This window comes from Schistocerca piceifrons, chromosome 5 (genome assembly GCF_021461385.2).
Source record: "Schistocerca piceifrons isolate TAMUIC-IGC-003096 chromosome 5, iqSchPice1.1, whole genome shotgun sequence".
Classification (NCBI taxonomy): domain Eukaryota; kingdom Metazoa; phylum Arthropoda; class Insecta; order Orthoptera; family Acrididae; genus Schistocerca; species Schistocerca piceifrons.
Window position 1 is genome coordinate 303,149,853 of NC_060142.1, and position 17,743 is coordinate 303,167,595.

Below are 17,743 nucleotides of genomic sequence, written 5' to 3' on the forward strand. Positions count from 1 at the left end.
TTAAGGTATGGTGTAGGTGAGATGAACTGGTGTGCAGCAGCAAGGGACTTTAGGGGGAGGAAAGGATAATGGATATCCCAGTTCTCAGCTACGCCAGTAGACAAGACTGTGCAGATCATAGCGGTGCTTCTGATTGCCACTGGAGTAGAAACATTGCAGAACCAGTACCTGGAAGAGGGAGTGCAGTTTGCAAAGCAAGAAGATGTGGGGATAACCAGCCGATGCAAGCTTATACAGCTAGTAATTAATACGTGGAAAATGGAAAATGAGGTGAAACAACTAAAGGAAACATTTGACAGTTTCCGGCAGGGCACATAGAATTACGAAGTGCTGAAGAAGTGTGTCAGGGTAAAAGTGGTTGTTATTGATTGCAGAGGACAACAGCACACATGCAGAAATGGAAGAATGGGAGATGCAGAAGTGTTACAAGGGTGAAGTTACGATTTGTCGAAACAGGGCAGGTCAGAACTCTTGTGCAGAGAAGTTATTGCTGTGTCTGAAAATGCAAAAGAATTGCAAGAAAAAGGTGAATAGGCTTGAGGTGTACTTCCAGCAGGTGGAGGCACACTGGTTGTACTGTACCTTTGATAAAGTGATAGTAGTAGCCAGGGGAAGCTCACAACAGTGAAAAGGTTAGAGCTAGACAGATGTGGACTACTAATACACTGAGGTGGCAAAAGTCTTGGGCCTCCTTTTCCTGGCATAATACAATAGTGCAACATCATGACATGGCACTGACTCGAGAAGTCATTGGAAGTTCCGTGCAAAAATATAGAGTCATGTTGCCTCTATAGCCACCCATAATAGAGAACTTGTTGCCAGTGCATTATTTTGTGCATGAACTGACCCCTCGATTATGTCCCATAAAGGTTCAATGGGATTCATATAGGGTGATCTGGGTAGCCTAATCATTCACTCAAATTGTGCAGAAGTTTCCAAACAAATCACAAACAACTGTGGGCCAGTGACATGGAGCACTGTCATCCACAACATTAAGTCCATGAATGGCTGCAAATAGTCTCCAAGTAGATGGTCATAACCATTTCCAGTCAATGACCAATCTGGGACAGCTACTCTTTGGTGGCCCAGGATTTAGAGCTCCCAGTATTGCTTCTTAATGTGTAACTAGATAGTGAGCCTTCACACAGAGCTGCTTAAAAGTGAGGAGGGTGGTCCATGACAGATACCAACTGAGACATAACAGGGTCATTCGATAGCCCTGAATAGCTGTTCCAGTGTCTTTGGCCCACCATGATATCTGTAGCCAGAGGAGATGACCCGTCAAATGGCGAACAGCAGTACCATTGGTGCAGGTGATCTTTTCGGAAATGATTCCAACAACCTAGTTCATGCAATCTGACGGAGAAGGGGTGTAGGTGATGGCAAAGGCATACAAATGCCAGTTGATCCTTCGAAGAGCCCAACATAGTAACTGGTCCGTCAAGCGGTGACAAAGAAAAGACAGGATCACTGGAATATAGATAAATGTAAATTAATGCAGATGAATAGGAAAAAGAATTCTGTAACGTTTGAATACTCCATTAGTAGTGTAGCGCTTGACACAGTTACGCTGATTAAATATTTGGGCGTACATTGCAGAGCGATATGAAGTGGAACAAGCATGTAATGACAGTTGTGGGGAAGGCGGATAGTCATCTTCGGTTCGTTGGTAGAATTTTGGGAAGATGTGGTTCATCTGTAAAGGAGACCGCTTATAGAACACTAATACGACCTATTCTTGAGTGCTGCTTGAGCGTTTGGGATCCCTATCAGGTCGGATTGAGGGAGGACATAGAAGCAATTCAGAGGCGAGCTGCTAGATTTGTTAGTGGTAGGTTTGATCATCACGCGAGTGTTACGGAAATGCTTCAGGAACTTGGGTGGGAGTCTTTTCGTGAATCGCTACTGAGGAAATTTAGAGAACCAGCATTTGAGGCTGACTGCAATACAATTTTACTGCCGCCAACTTACATTTTGCAGAAAGACCACAAAGATAAGAGAGATTAGGGCTCGTACAGAGGCATATAGGCAGTCATTTTTCCCTCGTTCTGTACGGGAGTGGAACAAGGAGAGAAGATGCTAGTTGTGGTACGAGGTACCCTCCGCCATGCACCATATGGTAGATTGCGGAGTATGTATGTAGATGCAGTGTAGTGCTTGACTGTTACAAGTTAGTTAGTTAGTTGGTTAATTAAATGTTCCATTGATCAATAGCACGGAAAATTGGTTATGATGTGGAACATGTCAAATGCACAAGAAATGCACACAGGAAACAAGGTTTTTTTTGTTTACATTATAGTGTTATACTTAAATATTTCTATTATCTATCCCATTTCCTTAAATGGCACAGAATGTATATATTATATCTCCAGATTTATTTACTCACATTCAAGAATTCAGCTATGGTATAGAAGCAGTTGTCAAGGAGGTATGATTTCAATTTATTTTTGAAACTATTACTGCTGTCTATTAAACATTTTATTTCATCTGGTAATTTATCATAAAGTTTTATAACAGCATATTTTACCCCTTTCAGTGCCAAAGATAGGTTAAGTAAAGGATAGTGTAGGTCTTTAGTGTAGGTCTTTCTTTTTTCTGGTATTATAATCACGAATATCGCTGTTGATTTTAAACTGGTCCATGTTGTTGAGAAAAAAATTTCATCACTGAGTAAATGTACTGTGAAGCAGTTGAAAGAATTCCTAACCTATTAAACAGACGCCTACAAGATGTGCGACTATGAACCCCACATTATTCTACCTACTTTCTTTTGAGCAGTGAATACATTTTGCCTAAGTGCTGAGTTGCCCCACAATATTATTCCGTATGACACGAGAGAGTGGAAGTATGCAAAGTATGTTAGCTTACCAATTTCTACATCCTCAAAATTGGCAATTATTCTGATTGCAAAAGTTGCTGAACCTAGACGCTTTAGGAGATCCAAAATATGAATTTTCCAATTAAGATTCTCATCTATATGAACACGCAAAAACATAGTATGCTCTACCCTGGCTACTGATTTCTTTTGATGTGTTATGTTTATTGAAGGAATTATACTTTTTGCAGCAGAAAATTGGATGTACTGTGTTGTTTTTTTCCCCCAAAGTTCAGAGCAAGCCCATTCACAGAAAACCAATAAATAACTTTTCCAAAGACCTTATTTGTATCATTTTCTATTGGACTTTCTTTTACTGAATTAATAATTATGCTTGTATCATCAGCAAACAGTGTCTGTTCAGCATCTTGTTTCACATAAAAAGGGAGGTCATTCACATATATCAAGAACAGGAGGGGACCCATGATCGAACCTTGTGGAACACCTAATGTAATTTCTCCCCAGTTAGATGAAGTGGCAAACTCACTTGAAGCATATAAAGAGAATTTTTGCTTCCTTTTCTGTAGATATGACTTAAACCACTCTTATGCTGTTCCATTTATGCCGTAGAATTATAATTTCTATAACACAATGTCATGGTTAACAGAATCATATGCTCTTGACAAGTCACAGATAATTCCTACTGGTGACATTTTATTATGTAAAGACTCTATTATGTGGACAGTGAAATTGTATATAGCTGTCTCAGTGGAACAGCATTTCTGAAATTCGAACTGTGATTTACTAAGTATCCCATTACTGCTGAGATGGCTAACCACTCGAGTGCATTACTTTCTCAAAGATTTTTGAAAATGCTGTAAACAAGGATACTGGCCGGTAATTATTGACATGTGTCATTTCCCCCTTTTTGCCTGACAATGGCATATTTTAACCTGTCTGGAAAAATACCCTGAGTCAGTGATGCATTACATATGTGACTCAGAACATCAGCATTAATTGCTCCACATAGTTTTAATAAATAGTTAGAGATGTCATCTACTCCAACAGAACATTTATTTTTCAAAAATTTAATAATTTTACTTTTTTCACAAGAGTTTGTTAGGTGAAACTTAATCTGACTAAATTTTTTCAAAACTGACTCTTCCATCTACTTCCTGGCTTTTTCTTTTGAACTGTTTTCACCAATTTTTTCTCCTACACTTAAGAAGTGATTGTTAAATACATTGGCTACCTGTGTACTGTTGGTTAAGATGATCTCATTCTCTTTAATAGTAATACTACCTACCCCAGTGGTTACTTTTCCTGTCTCCCTTCTAACAACATTCCATATTGATTTGATTTTATTGCTGGAGTTGTTAATTTCTTCTCTAACATACATATTTCTTGATTTCCTTACAACTTCTCTCAGTATGTTATAATAATTTTTATAGTGTAAAACTACTTCTGGATCTTTACTAGTTCTTGCTGTCTCATACAGATTTCTTTTTCTTTTTGAAGACACTTTCATACCTGTAGTAATCCAAGGTTTCTTTGAAAAGTTTGTGGTGTGAGACTTAGTAATTTTCTTTGGAAAACAATGTTCAAAGAGGGGTATAAATTTATCAAGAAATATGCTGCATTTATCATTAGCATTTGGCTCATTATATACATCTCCCCAATTAACATTTCTTAAGCTTTCTTTGAAGTGCTCTATAGGTACCAGGTTGAGCACCCTCACACTTTTACTTAATGGTTTCTGAAGTGTACACCCTGTTAGGTTTTGTAAGTTAATCAGTTGTGCATCATGGTCAGATAATCCATTTACCACAGGGAAAGCATGTGTTTGTTCTATATCCTCTTGCTGTACAAATACATTATCTATTAGAGTACTACTGTCCTGAGCTATACGTGTAGGGAAATTGATCACTGATTCTAAGTTATATGTTATTAATAACACTTCTAGTTCACTTTTCCTATCAGAATTGCTTAGAAAGTTAACATTGAAATCACCACTGATTAATAACTACTTCTTTTTGTCTGACAGACAGCATAATAGGGAGTCAAACTTTTTTTATGAATAGCTCCCAATCTCCTAGTGGAGACCCGTACACTGTTGCTAATATCAACACAACATTATCTAGCTGAAATTCACATGCACAAACCTCAAAGTGCTGATCAACACAAAATTTGCTTACTTCTATAGTTCTGTATTTATATCCTTGCTTTATGAAAATGGCAACTACTACTCTATCCATACTAGATCTACAAGTGTAAGACACTAAATTATACCCATTTATATTGACATTTTCTATCCCCACAGTTACATGGTGATCAGACAAAGTATATCAATCTCATTCTTATTTTTGAGGTCATCTAAACACATTATCAGCTCATATACTTTATTTTTTATTCCCCTGATATTTTGGTGAAGTAAGTTGATCCCTATTTGCTGTGCATGAAGTTTCTTTTCTTCTATTTTCCTTGGTTGTTGTCTGTCTGGAATTTGACTTTAACCTAAAAAACCTGTCTGCATGGTCTCAATAAGCACTGAAGTTTCTTTTCTTCTATTTTCCTTGGTTGTTGTCTGTCTGGAATTTGGCTTTAACCTAAAAAACCTGTCTGCATGGTCTCAATAAGCACAGGGATCACCCCTTGTGAGACTGTGCCCCCCCCCCCCCCCTTACAGTATCTGCTAATAGAGCAGCTAACTTATCTTTCCCCTTCCTATTAAGGTGCAGGCCATGTGTAATGTAACCCCACCTACCAGTAGCATCAACTGGAACAACACTCAGGTGAGACTTTGCCGGTGTCTGGAGCATCCTGTTCAGCTCAGTGTTAACACGCCTTACAGCAGTCTTTACCCAGGGCTGATCATGGCGCTGAAAGACCTCCACAAACCCCACATTTGTGTGCCCAGTTTCTGCTCCTATTTTACCCAGGTCACTCCTAATAGCCGGCCGCGGTGGCCGAGCGATTCTATGCGCTTCAGTCCGGAACCGCGCTGCTGCTACGGTCGCAGGTTCGAATCCTGCCTCGGGCATGGATGTGTGTGATGTCCTTAGGTTAGTTAGGTTTAAGTAGTTCTAAGTTCTAGGGGACTGATGACCTAAGATGTTAAGGCCCATAGTGCTCAGAGCCATTTGAACCACTCCTAATACTATATCTTGGATTCATAGCCAGGCTGTTTCCTGCTCCCCCAACTATAATTACCTGATCTTCCTTCTCAAAGTCCTTGCATAGCTGACCTAAGTTTTCTGTCACTTGGCTAAGGCCAGCACTTTGTTTCACAAAACTTGTGGCCTGGTACTCAGTCCCTAATTTCTCCTGAAGCTGTTGGCCCACACCCCTCCCGTGACTGCTACCTATAAGCAGAATTATTCTTTTCCTGTTCTGGTTTGATCCCGACCTGTCTTTTTTCTTGAAGCTAGTATTCTGCTTCAACCTACAGTCAACTACTTCTGAATGAGGCCCTTCCTCCACTACTTCAGATAGCAAGCCAAACTGATTTAATAAATGAATGTCAGAAGTAGTATCAATTGTTTCCCTTTTTCGACCTTTGCTTGCTACCTTTTCTCAGTGCCCAGAATCCTTTTCCTCCCTTAGCTTAAATACTTCCAAATTCACGATTTCTAATTCAACCTTAAGAGCATAAATCTTTGCCTCCTGTTCCATGATTTTTCTGTCCTTTCTACATAACCACAGAAGAGCCTCATTATGTACCCTCATTTCCTCTCCGCTGCACTCGCCCCAATAAAACCACAACCTACAGTCTATACAGAACACCCCCTCCTTCAAATTTCTACAGCAACCACCACACTCGCCACACATGGTTTGATAGTAAAACGTAACACAAAAGCAGAAAATAACTTCAACAACACAATAGTTTCGTAACCTGTACTAATACGAAACTAAACACTAATGTAAACAAACTTATGAACATGCTTCAGAAACTTTTAATTAACCACACAAATTCTGGATGAGAGACATGAATTAATTTAACTTTGAAGCGCTAAGTCTAATCAAAAATAAATATCTACGCTCGTACGAAATTTACGCCTAAGTATGTAAACAAACTCTCAACTGCCGGCCTTTACGAAACACTTCCTTTCTGGTGTAATTACATTTAGAAAAGCGAAACCTTCAATAGACAGATTAGATAAGATAGATAAGAAGTAAATGCACTAGTCTAAAATGTAATATTAGCTAAATTAGCTCTTATTTGAATAGTAATCGCTTAACTTAGTGAGAGCTTCATACATGCGCGTCCGCCTGGCTGCAAGGCTACCAGTACAGGCAGCTATATGACCATCATATAGCATGGAAAGTGAAGGAAGTGGTTTTTCCAGCTGGGTGCAGCAAGTCAATGTAGAGGCTGACATTGTGGGAATGGAACAAATAAATAATTAAGGTACTGTTGTTGACCTGGCCACACTAGTTGGGAAAGCCAATACCTATGGACAGAACATTAAGTGACTGCACTTTTTCCGACCTTCAAAATATGAAAGGTGAAACTTTTGAGTTCCTGGATTTTTAATTCCTTAATTAGTGTAGCAATTGGGATGGAATGGTGGTTGCACACATGGTGAGTTTTCATGACCTGGCTAAACGAAGTTCCCACAAATTAGGTTGTTCACATAAAACATATGGCCAAAGTATTGGCATTTTAAGCACTGCAGCAGGGGTGGGAAACAATTTCACAGCACATCAGTACATCATGACATTGACTCACTCAGCAAGAAAATTCCCCTCACAAGTGAGGAGTCAACCATGTAGTCTGGTGGGTCTCAACATACAAACATGCTTCTCCAAGTTCTCAAATAACTCCTCCTCCACCTACCTGCGCCATTAAGTCCTGGAGAAAAATTAAACCCTGCACCACATTCCAGATCTTAGGATCATCATTCAGGACTGGGTAGGATTGGTTGTTTTAATTAAGACAAAATTACTTTGTAAATTACTGAGGGAAGAGATTTTCCAAATATATTTTCAATATTCTCTACAAAGAACATACGCTTCGTAGATATAAATGACCCTCCATCAGCCTGGAACAAGGAAGGAAATGAGGGAGGTAAGTGTGAACAGTTCACTTGTTTCTGCTGACCACCTATATCATGGTCAAGAGGGAAGTTCTTGGAGTTTTACAAATCTGTACAGAAGCATTCAGTTCTGTCTGAAGAGAATGCCAAGTCTCAATGCTATAGGCTGATAAGACTGTTCCATTCACTACATCAGATATCTGCCATGGCGTCATCTACTCTGATGAAGTTTTTTCCTCACATCCCCAAAGGCACCACCAGACAGAAAAATAGGCACCTGGCATAATAGCCACTGCTTGACATCCCAGTGCCCCCAAACGGGCAGGCACCTACTCCTCAGAGTGCACAGAGAATTAACAGCTAGGGCATCAACAACGCATTCCCTGCATAATCGTAGGGACCACACTATACAGGCACCTGAAAACCCTCCACATGGACTGGCCTCCATGCTGGGTACATGGCTCGCACTTCTGTACAGAAAATTGAAACGGTGGACGTCAAACTTTAATTTGGGGATCAAGCACAAGTTGACTGAAATAAGTTATGTAAAATAAAACAAACAAAATGAGGAAAAAACAGAATCGATGCCCAGTGAACAAGCCAGATCATGAACACAGAATCAGTCCTATAGGCAAAGACTGTGGGAAAACCAAGCCACAGGGTAATATTGTAGCACAGGAAAAGAATAAGTATTGCAATGGCTTCGAGTTTCATGCATGTCATGCACATACTCACAAAAGAGTCTTGAGGCTCCAAGAGGGGAAGTGTGAGTCCATGGCGGTGCACAAATGATGAGCTGAAGAAAGAGGTGACTTAGCACTCCGAAAATTGGTTGGCTGTTGGAATTAAAGGAACCAAACTGTGAGGACATCAGTCCCTCCATCCTATATGTATCTAACCGGGAAAAACCCTCAGGAGGAGGATAAAAAAGGCAAAACCTGGGAAGCCCGGCTGTAAGCTAGATATAATAAGACAGAGATAAAATCAAAGAGAAGCAGGAAGAGAGTCGGATGGGGTAAGGTGGGTGAACCCCTCTACCCAGAATGCAGTTGGAGGTTCCTAAAGCATGATAAGTGAAGCGAGATGTACCCTCTACACCCTACTCGTACCACCACCACCACCACCACCACCACCACCACCACCACCACCACCTAACCATCATTTACCCCAAGGAAACAAGCAGCACAGAGAAGACGATAAAATTTTAGAAAAGATAAAATGTTAGAAATGGCAAACATAAAAGAATAAGGAGAATAAAAAGGTATGAAGTGAAGGGTAGAAGCCAAGCCAGACTGCTGAGTGAGAGCCATTCATCCCATGGGCCAGAATAGGCAAGGGGTGCCCCTCCAACCACTCAAGTGGTCAATGAGGCCATAGTTCCCCACCCCACAGAGACAAATAGAAATTGCATACACTGGCAAAACATAAAATCAGATCAGCCACTTTGACGTCATCTGTTAGCACCAAAGGAAGAATGTCAGGAAGGTTCAGGTATCGCCGCAAAGTACCCAAATTTGCGCAGTCTAGTAGGACATGGGCCAACATCAGGTGGGTCCCCACATCCGAGAATGTGGACTTGGGTCAGCCAACTGTGGCCAATGCATAGCCAACAAAGGACAGAAGTGTGGAGGGAATACTCAGGGTCATTATCTCCTTTATTGTACTTAGCTTGTTTGACGAGTCCAGGATGGACCATTCCGAATACCAGACTTCCAACAATTGACTGCGTGGTGTCAAGTTCTGGGACCCTCTATTCCAGCATTGGCATCCTGGTAGCAAACTTTGCCAACCTGTCGGCATGTTCATTCCCTGAGATCCCAACATGGCCAGGGGTCCAAACAAAGACGACCGGCTGTCCAGACTGATGGAGGTCCAAACGAAGATCCTGGACAGTCACGACTAATGTGTGATGTAAAACCAGTTCATCCATTAACCATTGAGCCATCAGTGTATACTACTTAAGAATCCGGAAATGCATCGAGGACAGCCAGGAACAGATGGTGAAACACTATGGAGTCAACTGAATCTTTCGGTCGAACAGATAAATCAAGACAGATCCGAGGTCAGGGTACACACCATGGGAGCACACGCAATTGTTCCCTGACAAGGGACAACAGTGGAGAAACTGGAGTTCAGAGGAGAGTAGTTAAACTGAATTTTGACTCCAATTCTGGGTCTGTTGTGGGAGGTGGATCTCAATACTAGGAAAAAGGATGCAGTAGTCTGGATGCTTACGGGAGCTGTGAACTTGTGTAGCATAATCGCATAGCTGTTGTTGGTGCCTGATCTGTAGTGGAGGGACTCCAGCTTCCAATCAAAGGATTTAATGATGTACGACATCTGCGAAAGCTTACAGAAATAAATAACTTAAAACAAGTTAGAAATATATATAGAGCAAATACACTACCTGCTGATTTGCATCCTCTGTTCTTTCAACACCACCTTCCTCCAATGTGTAGTCATAATTGAACATAAAAAGAAGTAAGTGCCAAAGAACCCCTGCCTTCAAGAGTTGCATCTGGAGAATACTATCAGTGGCCAAGGAGCTCACACAGTCCGTTGCCACAGCACAAAGTCGTGTGAGGTGCTAAAACAACAACGTACATAATTTAAATGAACATTAAAAAGTATTTTACTGTATAAAAAACATTGTGGTGCATTAAAAATCTGCAACTCGTATAATATATTGCTACTTTTTATGCTCAGTATTTTTCACTAACCAGTTCACTTCAAAATTAAAATTTTAGATCTTCATACTCTGTCGATGATGAATACCCTCAAGAATATTAACTAAAAGGTTTTGTTTCACATATAGACAATGGCAGCTCATAGTTGTACATTCTGGGTGTTCACAAATTTTTAAATTCAGGTAAACACGAGAGTGTGAAATTAATAGCATCTGCTGTATAGCAGTTATGCATATCAATATATTTATACAACTGCAGCCGCTGTCAATAATAATAATAATAATAATAATAATAACATGTAACTTGCCTGAAAAAAGGAAGAATTGTTTTTATGAAATTTTGTTTTCCACATAACTGAGTACAGTTTATGGAGTCAACAAAATAATGTTTAAGCTTTCGCTACTCTCCATTTTGCATTTTTGTGTAAGTGAAAATTCTAGTACTTTTTTATTTTCTCAGACAAATGTACAAGATTCCTAATTCATGTATTAGTTAGTGAAATAAGTTCTGGACTCAAAATCAGACCTTCTTACATTGCACCCACAAAACAACTTACAGTTATTACAGGCTTCTTTGTTAAATGTTCACTTGTAGTCACACTTATTTGATTTTGTCACTTTCCTAGGCAACAGATCAGGTCTAGCAGGCCCTACTTCCTTCGCAGTTAACTTTTCCTGGTAATTTTCTTTTCCGTTAGCTCTTAACGGGTTCAATAGAGTTCATATTGAAACTGCACAAGAAAATCCGATTCCTGCACTGGAAACAACCAACTCTAAACACAAACTGCCATTTGCAGAAATTATTAAATTCAAGTAGTACTATCTACGAGTAAGGTCACTTGACTAGAATACAAACGAGGCACTGAGGGCCATAAGGGCCAAAAGCACACCATCTTCAACACCCACCCACCCCTCGATTGAAGTGAATACCAGAGAAACCAGTGAGACAGGTTTTCGTGAATGTTCAGATATACGTACAATGTGGCTCTACAGTACAGACAAACCTGACCCACCATAAGAACAACAGATGTCAGCAGAAGCATGAACAAATGGTACACTCTCACAATCGACAATTACATGCTTTATGGTCCTCTGAGCCTCACATGGATTACTGTATGATTAAATCCAAAACATAATGTACCATATCTCATTCAGAATCCCACAAAATAGGTTTTTCTATCAGTATAGCTATAACATAGACTGATGACCATTCTAATTTTTCTATATAGTGAGCAAATTGGCATATCTACAGAGTGGGCTACTGTCTAGCGGGGTTTATGGCAAGCGAATGTGAATAAAAGTCTGCTGCAGTGTGCTACCATACTGTTTATCAAATCCAGACGTATTTGGCCTGTGAGGCAATTACATCATGCCAGTTAGGCATGTGCAGAAACAACTTAAAACGTGCACAAGTGAAGGTGTGCTTGCGATCCTGATGCCAAGTTTCACCGTGTCTAGAGAAGCAATATGTAGCACAGTAGAGTAGATTTAGTGGCATCTACATTATGTTTACCAGCATTCAAATAAAAATAACCAATAAATCCTCAAGATGTCAAAATTTAGGGTGTTACGTACTCTTGCACTCTTACACTGTCACAGCATATAGGTGTCCTATAAAAATCCATCTTACATGTACTTTCAATGTTCTGCATATTTTACTTACTAGCAAACCGATGTTTTCTGAGGCTTTATTTATTGGCAATTTTAACTGTCTCAGGGATTTACAAGATTTGGACAAGGGTACACCAGCTTGTGAAAATGTGCACCCAACTAGAAACAAAGCCACTCACAAAATTAGAGTTGTACAATCTTGTAAATGATTTTCCACATCTTATCTTGTAAACTTGTTACAGTAATATAAAGCAATTTATGATAATATCTTTAGTTTGCGATTGGGCTCATACATTAACAGGTTCCTTGAGCTACACATTCTTTGAGGTAGAGCATTTAACTTCCCATAAAAGAAGCACAGGCATTCCAAATTAATACTAGCCACATTTTGTCGCAAAGTTCTGCAGTTAATGAGGACAAAATAATGTGTGTAACTTGGCTATGTAATATTATAACATTGTATCTGTTTCAGAATAGTCTCTTTAATGATCACAAAATGGAAAGTGCAAGTGATACATGTGGTATGACAAATGTGGGTGAAAGAATGCCAGAAATCGGCCAGCTGGAGCATGGAAACTAATGAATATGTCTGCAGGACCACATGCACGAGTTAACAGCGCTGGAAATCGCCACTGAGGATGCTTCTTAAATAAAAGAAGTGAAACACGTATGGCAATAAACAAACTGCCTTCAATTAGTTGCATAGACAAAACATACCGGTACCTCCACGAATTTAAGCAACTAAAGAAAGATGGAAAACAGAAAGAATGATGATAAACATTTTCTATAGCAGTTATTGTGTACCATGCACTAACCCTTTGTCGTAATCTGTAAGTTCAGCAGTGTTACTTAATTATTCTTGTATTCCTTGAATCATAATTGTGACCAACACTATAATTATGAGAGACAGGTAACTTATAATTATGAGCGACACTTTCTGGAACATTTGTGTTTGAAGCTAATTTTATTATCCATTAGATTCTTCAACTCATTGGGTGGTGGTCTAAGATCTTTATTGTTGAAGAGCTCATTCCTTTCTGTGCCACACCAAACTGAGGAAGTGATAACTGAGGTCAATCCTCCTTTTAGTATTATATTTATGAGTGTGAAAGTTGTTTCCGAACTGCAATTGACAATTGCCAAGAAACTACACAGGGGAGTAAATGCTGTTATCAGTATGCCCAACTGTTTAAAGAATTGTCCACAAGAAATTCTGGAGTGGACACTAAGTTATCCTTACTGCACACTTCTCTCCAATGAACTACTCCTTCAGAGGAGAGCAGCCCCAGAATATGTTGTCATGATGTTAATAAAGGAAATGCGGAAAAGTAAATCATATATCTAATAACAAAGATGATGTGACTTACCAAACGAAAGCACTGGCAGGTCGATGGACACACAAACAAACCCAAACATACACACAAAATTCTAGCTTTCGTAACCAACGATTGCTTCATCAGGAAAGAGGAAGGATGTGGGTTTTAAGGGAGAGGGTAAGATGTAATTCCAATCCCAGGAGCGGAAAGACTTACCTTAGGGGGAAAAAGGACAGGTATACATTCGCATACACACACATATCCATCCGCACATACACAGACACAAGCAGACATTTGTAAAGGCAAAGAGTTTGGGCAGAGATGTCAGTTGAGGCGGAAGTACATAGGCAAAGATGATGTTGAATGAGAGGTGAGGTATGAGCGGCGGCAACTTGAAATTAGCGGAGGTTGAGGCCTGGCGGGTAACGAGAAGAGAGGATATACTGAAGGGCAAGTTCCTATCTCCGGAGTTCTGACAGGTTGGTGTTAGTGGGAAGTATCCAGATAACCCGGACGGTGTAACACTGTGCCAAGATGTGCTGTCCTACACTCATACTCTCTGCTGGAAATATCACTTTGCCACGAAAAAAATTATCCTAATCCTACTCCTAATGATCCAACTCCCCAAAACACTATCCAAATTGAACCCTGCCTGGAACAGTTCCGGCCTCCGTCACAGCGGGACCCACCTCCTCTTCCTCAAAATCACCCTCTCCAAACTTTCCAGGAATTTCTGACTTCCAGCCTTGCCTCTCAATCCTCCTTAAAAAACCTTAATCCTACTCCCAACATCACCACTGCTGAAGCCCAGGCTATCCGTGATCTGAAGGCTGACCGATCCATCGTCATTCTTCCGGCGGACAAGGGTTCCACAACCGTGGTACTTGATTGTTGGGAGTATGTGGCTGAGGGACTGCGTCAGCTTTCAGACAACACTACTTACAAAGTTTGCCAAGGTAATCCCATTCCTGATGTCCAGGTGGAGCTTCAAGGAATCCTTAGAACCTTAGGCCCCCTACAAAACATTTCACCTGACTCCATCAACCTCCTGACCCCACCGACACCCCGCACCCCTACCTTCTACCTTCTTCCTTCTTCCCAAAATTCACAAACCCAATCATCCCGGCCACCCCATTGTAGCTGGTTACCAAGCCCCCACAGAACGTATCTCTGCCTACATAGATCAACACCTTCAACCCATTACATGCAGTCTCCCATCCTTCATCAAAGACACCAACCACTTTCTCGAAAGCCTGGAATCCTTACCCAATCTGTTACCCCCAGAAACCATCCTTGTAACCATTGATGCCACTTCCCTATACACAAATATTCCGCACGTCCAGGGCCTCGCTGCGATGGAGCACTTCCTTTCACGCCGATCACCTGCCACCCTACCTAAAACCTCTTTCCTCATTACCTTAGCCAGCTTCATCCTGACCCACAACTTCTTCACTTTCGAAGGCCAGACATACCAACAACTAAAGGGAACAGCCATGGGTACCAGGATGGCCCCCTCGTACGCCAACCTATTTATGGGTCGCTTAGAGGAAGCCTTCTTGGTTACCCAGGCCTGCCAACCCAAAGTTTGGTACAGATTTATTGATGACATCTTCATGATCTGGACCCACAGTGAAGAAGAACTCCAGAATTTCCTCTCCAACCTCAACTCCTTTGGTTCCATCAGATTCACCTGGTCCTACTCCAAATCCCATGCCACTTTCCTTGACGTTGACCTCCACCTGTCCAATGGCCAGCTTCACACATCCGTCCACATCAAACCCACCAACAAACAACAGTACCTCCATTATGACAGCTGCCACCCATTCCACATCAAACGGTCCCTTCCCTATAGCCTAGGTCTTCGTTGCAAACGAATCTGCTCCAGTCCGGAAGCCCTGAACCATTACGCCAACAACCTGAAAACAGCTTTCGCATCCTGCAACTACCCTCCAGACATGGTACAGAAGCAAATAACCAGAGCCACTTCCTCATCCCCTCAATCCCAGAATCTCCCACAGAAGAACCCCAAGAGTGCCCCACTTGTGACAGGATACTTTCCGGGACTGGATCAGATTCTGAATGTGGCTCTCCAGCAGGGATACGACTTCCTCAAACCCTGCCCTGAAATGAGATCCATCCTTCATGAAATCCTCCCCACTCCACCAAGAGTGTCTTTCCCCCGTCCACTTAACCTTCGTAACCTCTTAGTTCATCCCTATGAAATCCCCAAACCACCTTCCCTACCCTCTGGCTCCTACCCTTGTAACCGCCCCCGGTGTAAAACCTGTCCCATGCACCCTCCCACCACCACCTACTCCAGTCCTGTAACCCGGAAGGTGTACACGATCAAAGGCAGAGCCACGTGTGAAAGCACCCACGTGATTTACCAACTGACCTGCCTACACTGTGAAGCTTTCTATGTGGGAATGACCAGCAACAAACTGTCCATTCGCATGAATGGACACAGGCAGACAGTGTTTGTTGGTAATGAGGATCACCCTGTGGCTAAACATGCCTTGGTGCATGCCCAGCACATCTTGGCACAGTGTTACAACATCTGGGTTATCTGGATACTTATCTGGATACTTCCCACTAACACCAACCTGTCAGAACTCCGGAGTTGGGAACTTGCCCTTCAGTATATCCTCTCTTCTCGTTACCCGCCAGGCCTCAACCTCCGCTAATTTCAAGTTGCCGCCACTCATACCTCACCTCTCATTCATTCAACAACATCTTTGCCTATGTACTTCCGCCTCAACTGACATCTCTGCCCAAACTTTTTGCCTTTACAAATGTCTGCTTGTGTCTGTGTATGTGCGGATGGATATGTGTGTGTATGCGAGTGTATACCTGTCCTTTTCCCCCCTAAGGTAAGTCTTTCCACACCCAGGATTGGAATGACTCCTTACCCTCTCCCTTAAGACCCAAATCCTTTCGTCTTTCCCTCTCCTTCCCTCTTTCCTGATGAAGCAATCGTTGGTTGTGAAAGCTAGAATTTTGTGTGTATGTTTGGGTGTCCATTGACCTGCCAGTGCTTTAGTCACATCATCTTTGTTTTTAGATATATTTTTCCCACGTGTAATGTTTCCCTCTATTATATTCATAAAGTAAATCATATATTTGACATTTTCATCTTTAACACCTGCATGATGTGGAAAGTAGCAGAGTTCAGATTTTTTTGCGATCTGTGAGGAATGTATTCAACTTCACATTCTTATAAACAAAAACACCTTATAATACAGATTATTCTATTTCATTTACTGATTTTACCCACATATTATGTCAGGCCTTTCGAGTTGCCAATTGTGTGTATTCCATTTTATCTAGGTTCAGTGACATCCATCTGCTTAGAAACAGTTAATAATTGCCGAGAAAGATCTATTTATATTTAAAGTTTTCTATTAGGGTTCACTATAGTACTTGTGTCACCAGGAAAGTGAAGTATTTCAGCTTCTTTGATATACGATGACAGATCAGTTATATGTAACAAGAAGAAGAATATACACAATATAATCCCTGTGTACAGTTATAGTGATGACCCCCCAATATGAAAATGCTGTTTTGGTATGTACATTCCCTGGATTTCTTCATGCAAAATTTTAAATTATTTAAACAAATTAATAGGAAGATCTCTGATACCACAATATTTGGGATTCTCGAGGACAATTTTGCAAACTGCGCAATAAAATACTTTAGATAAATAACAGAAAATATCAGATGACAATATTTTGTCATCTACCGTATTTACTCGAATCTAAGCCACACTTTTTTTCTGGTTTTTGTAATTCAAAAAAACCGCCTGCGGCTTAGAATCGAGTGCAAAGTATGCGGAAGTTCTGAAAAACGTTGGTAGGTGCCGCCACAACTAACGTCTGCCGTTGAATATATGTAGCGTTAGACAGGAATCGGAATGCTAGTTCGCAGGGACGAAGATAAATACTGTTGCCAAAACTTCTGCCTCAGTAAATAAATTAAAAGAAAAGGTAGAAGAATGTAAACATTATGCCATGTATTCTTTCGTGTTTGCTGCTATCTCATTTAAATCCTGTCTGCCTAATGAACTACAAAACTAGTGAGAGATAACAGCAAACGCGGAAGAATATACATATCATGTCATGTTTATATTCGTATTATTCTTATCCTGAATAGTGACACAGTCCGAAATGAAGCACAGCAACTGACTAGATTTTTAAATCTAAGATGACTAATTTCTGTGCAGAATGTAACGTACTAAAGAGGTGTCTGCAAAGATTTTCAAACGTAGAAAATTTTTCGCTAA

At 40.8% G+C, this 17,743-nt stretch overlaps 1 protein-coding gene across 1 annotated transcript in view; it reads right to left on the bottom strand.

The window, feature by feature from the left end:
• The window catches only part of LOC124797828 (dnaJ homolog subfamily C member 13), a 344,782-nt gene that overhangs the window by 93,105 nt on the left and 233,934 nt on the right, over positions 1-17,743 (bottom strand). Inside the window, 1 exon segment of the mRNA XM_047260865.1 lies at positions 10,259-10,438. Coding sequence (XP_047116821.1) covers positions 10,259-10,438 — 180 coding nt within the window.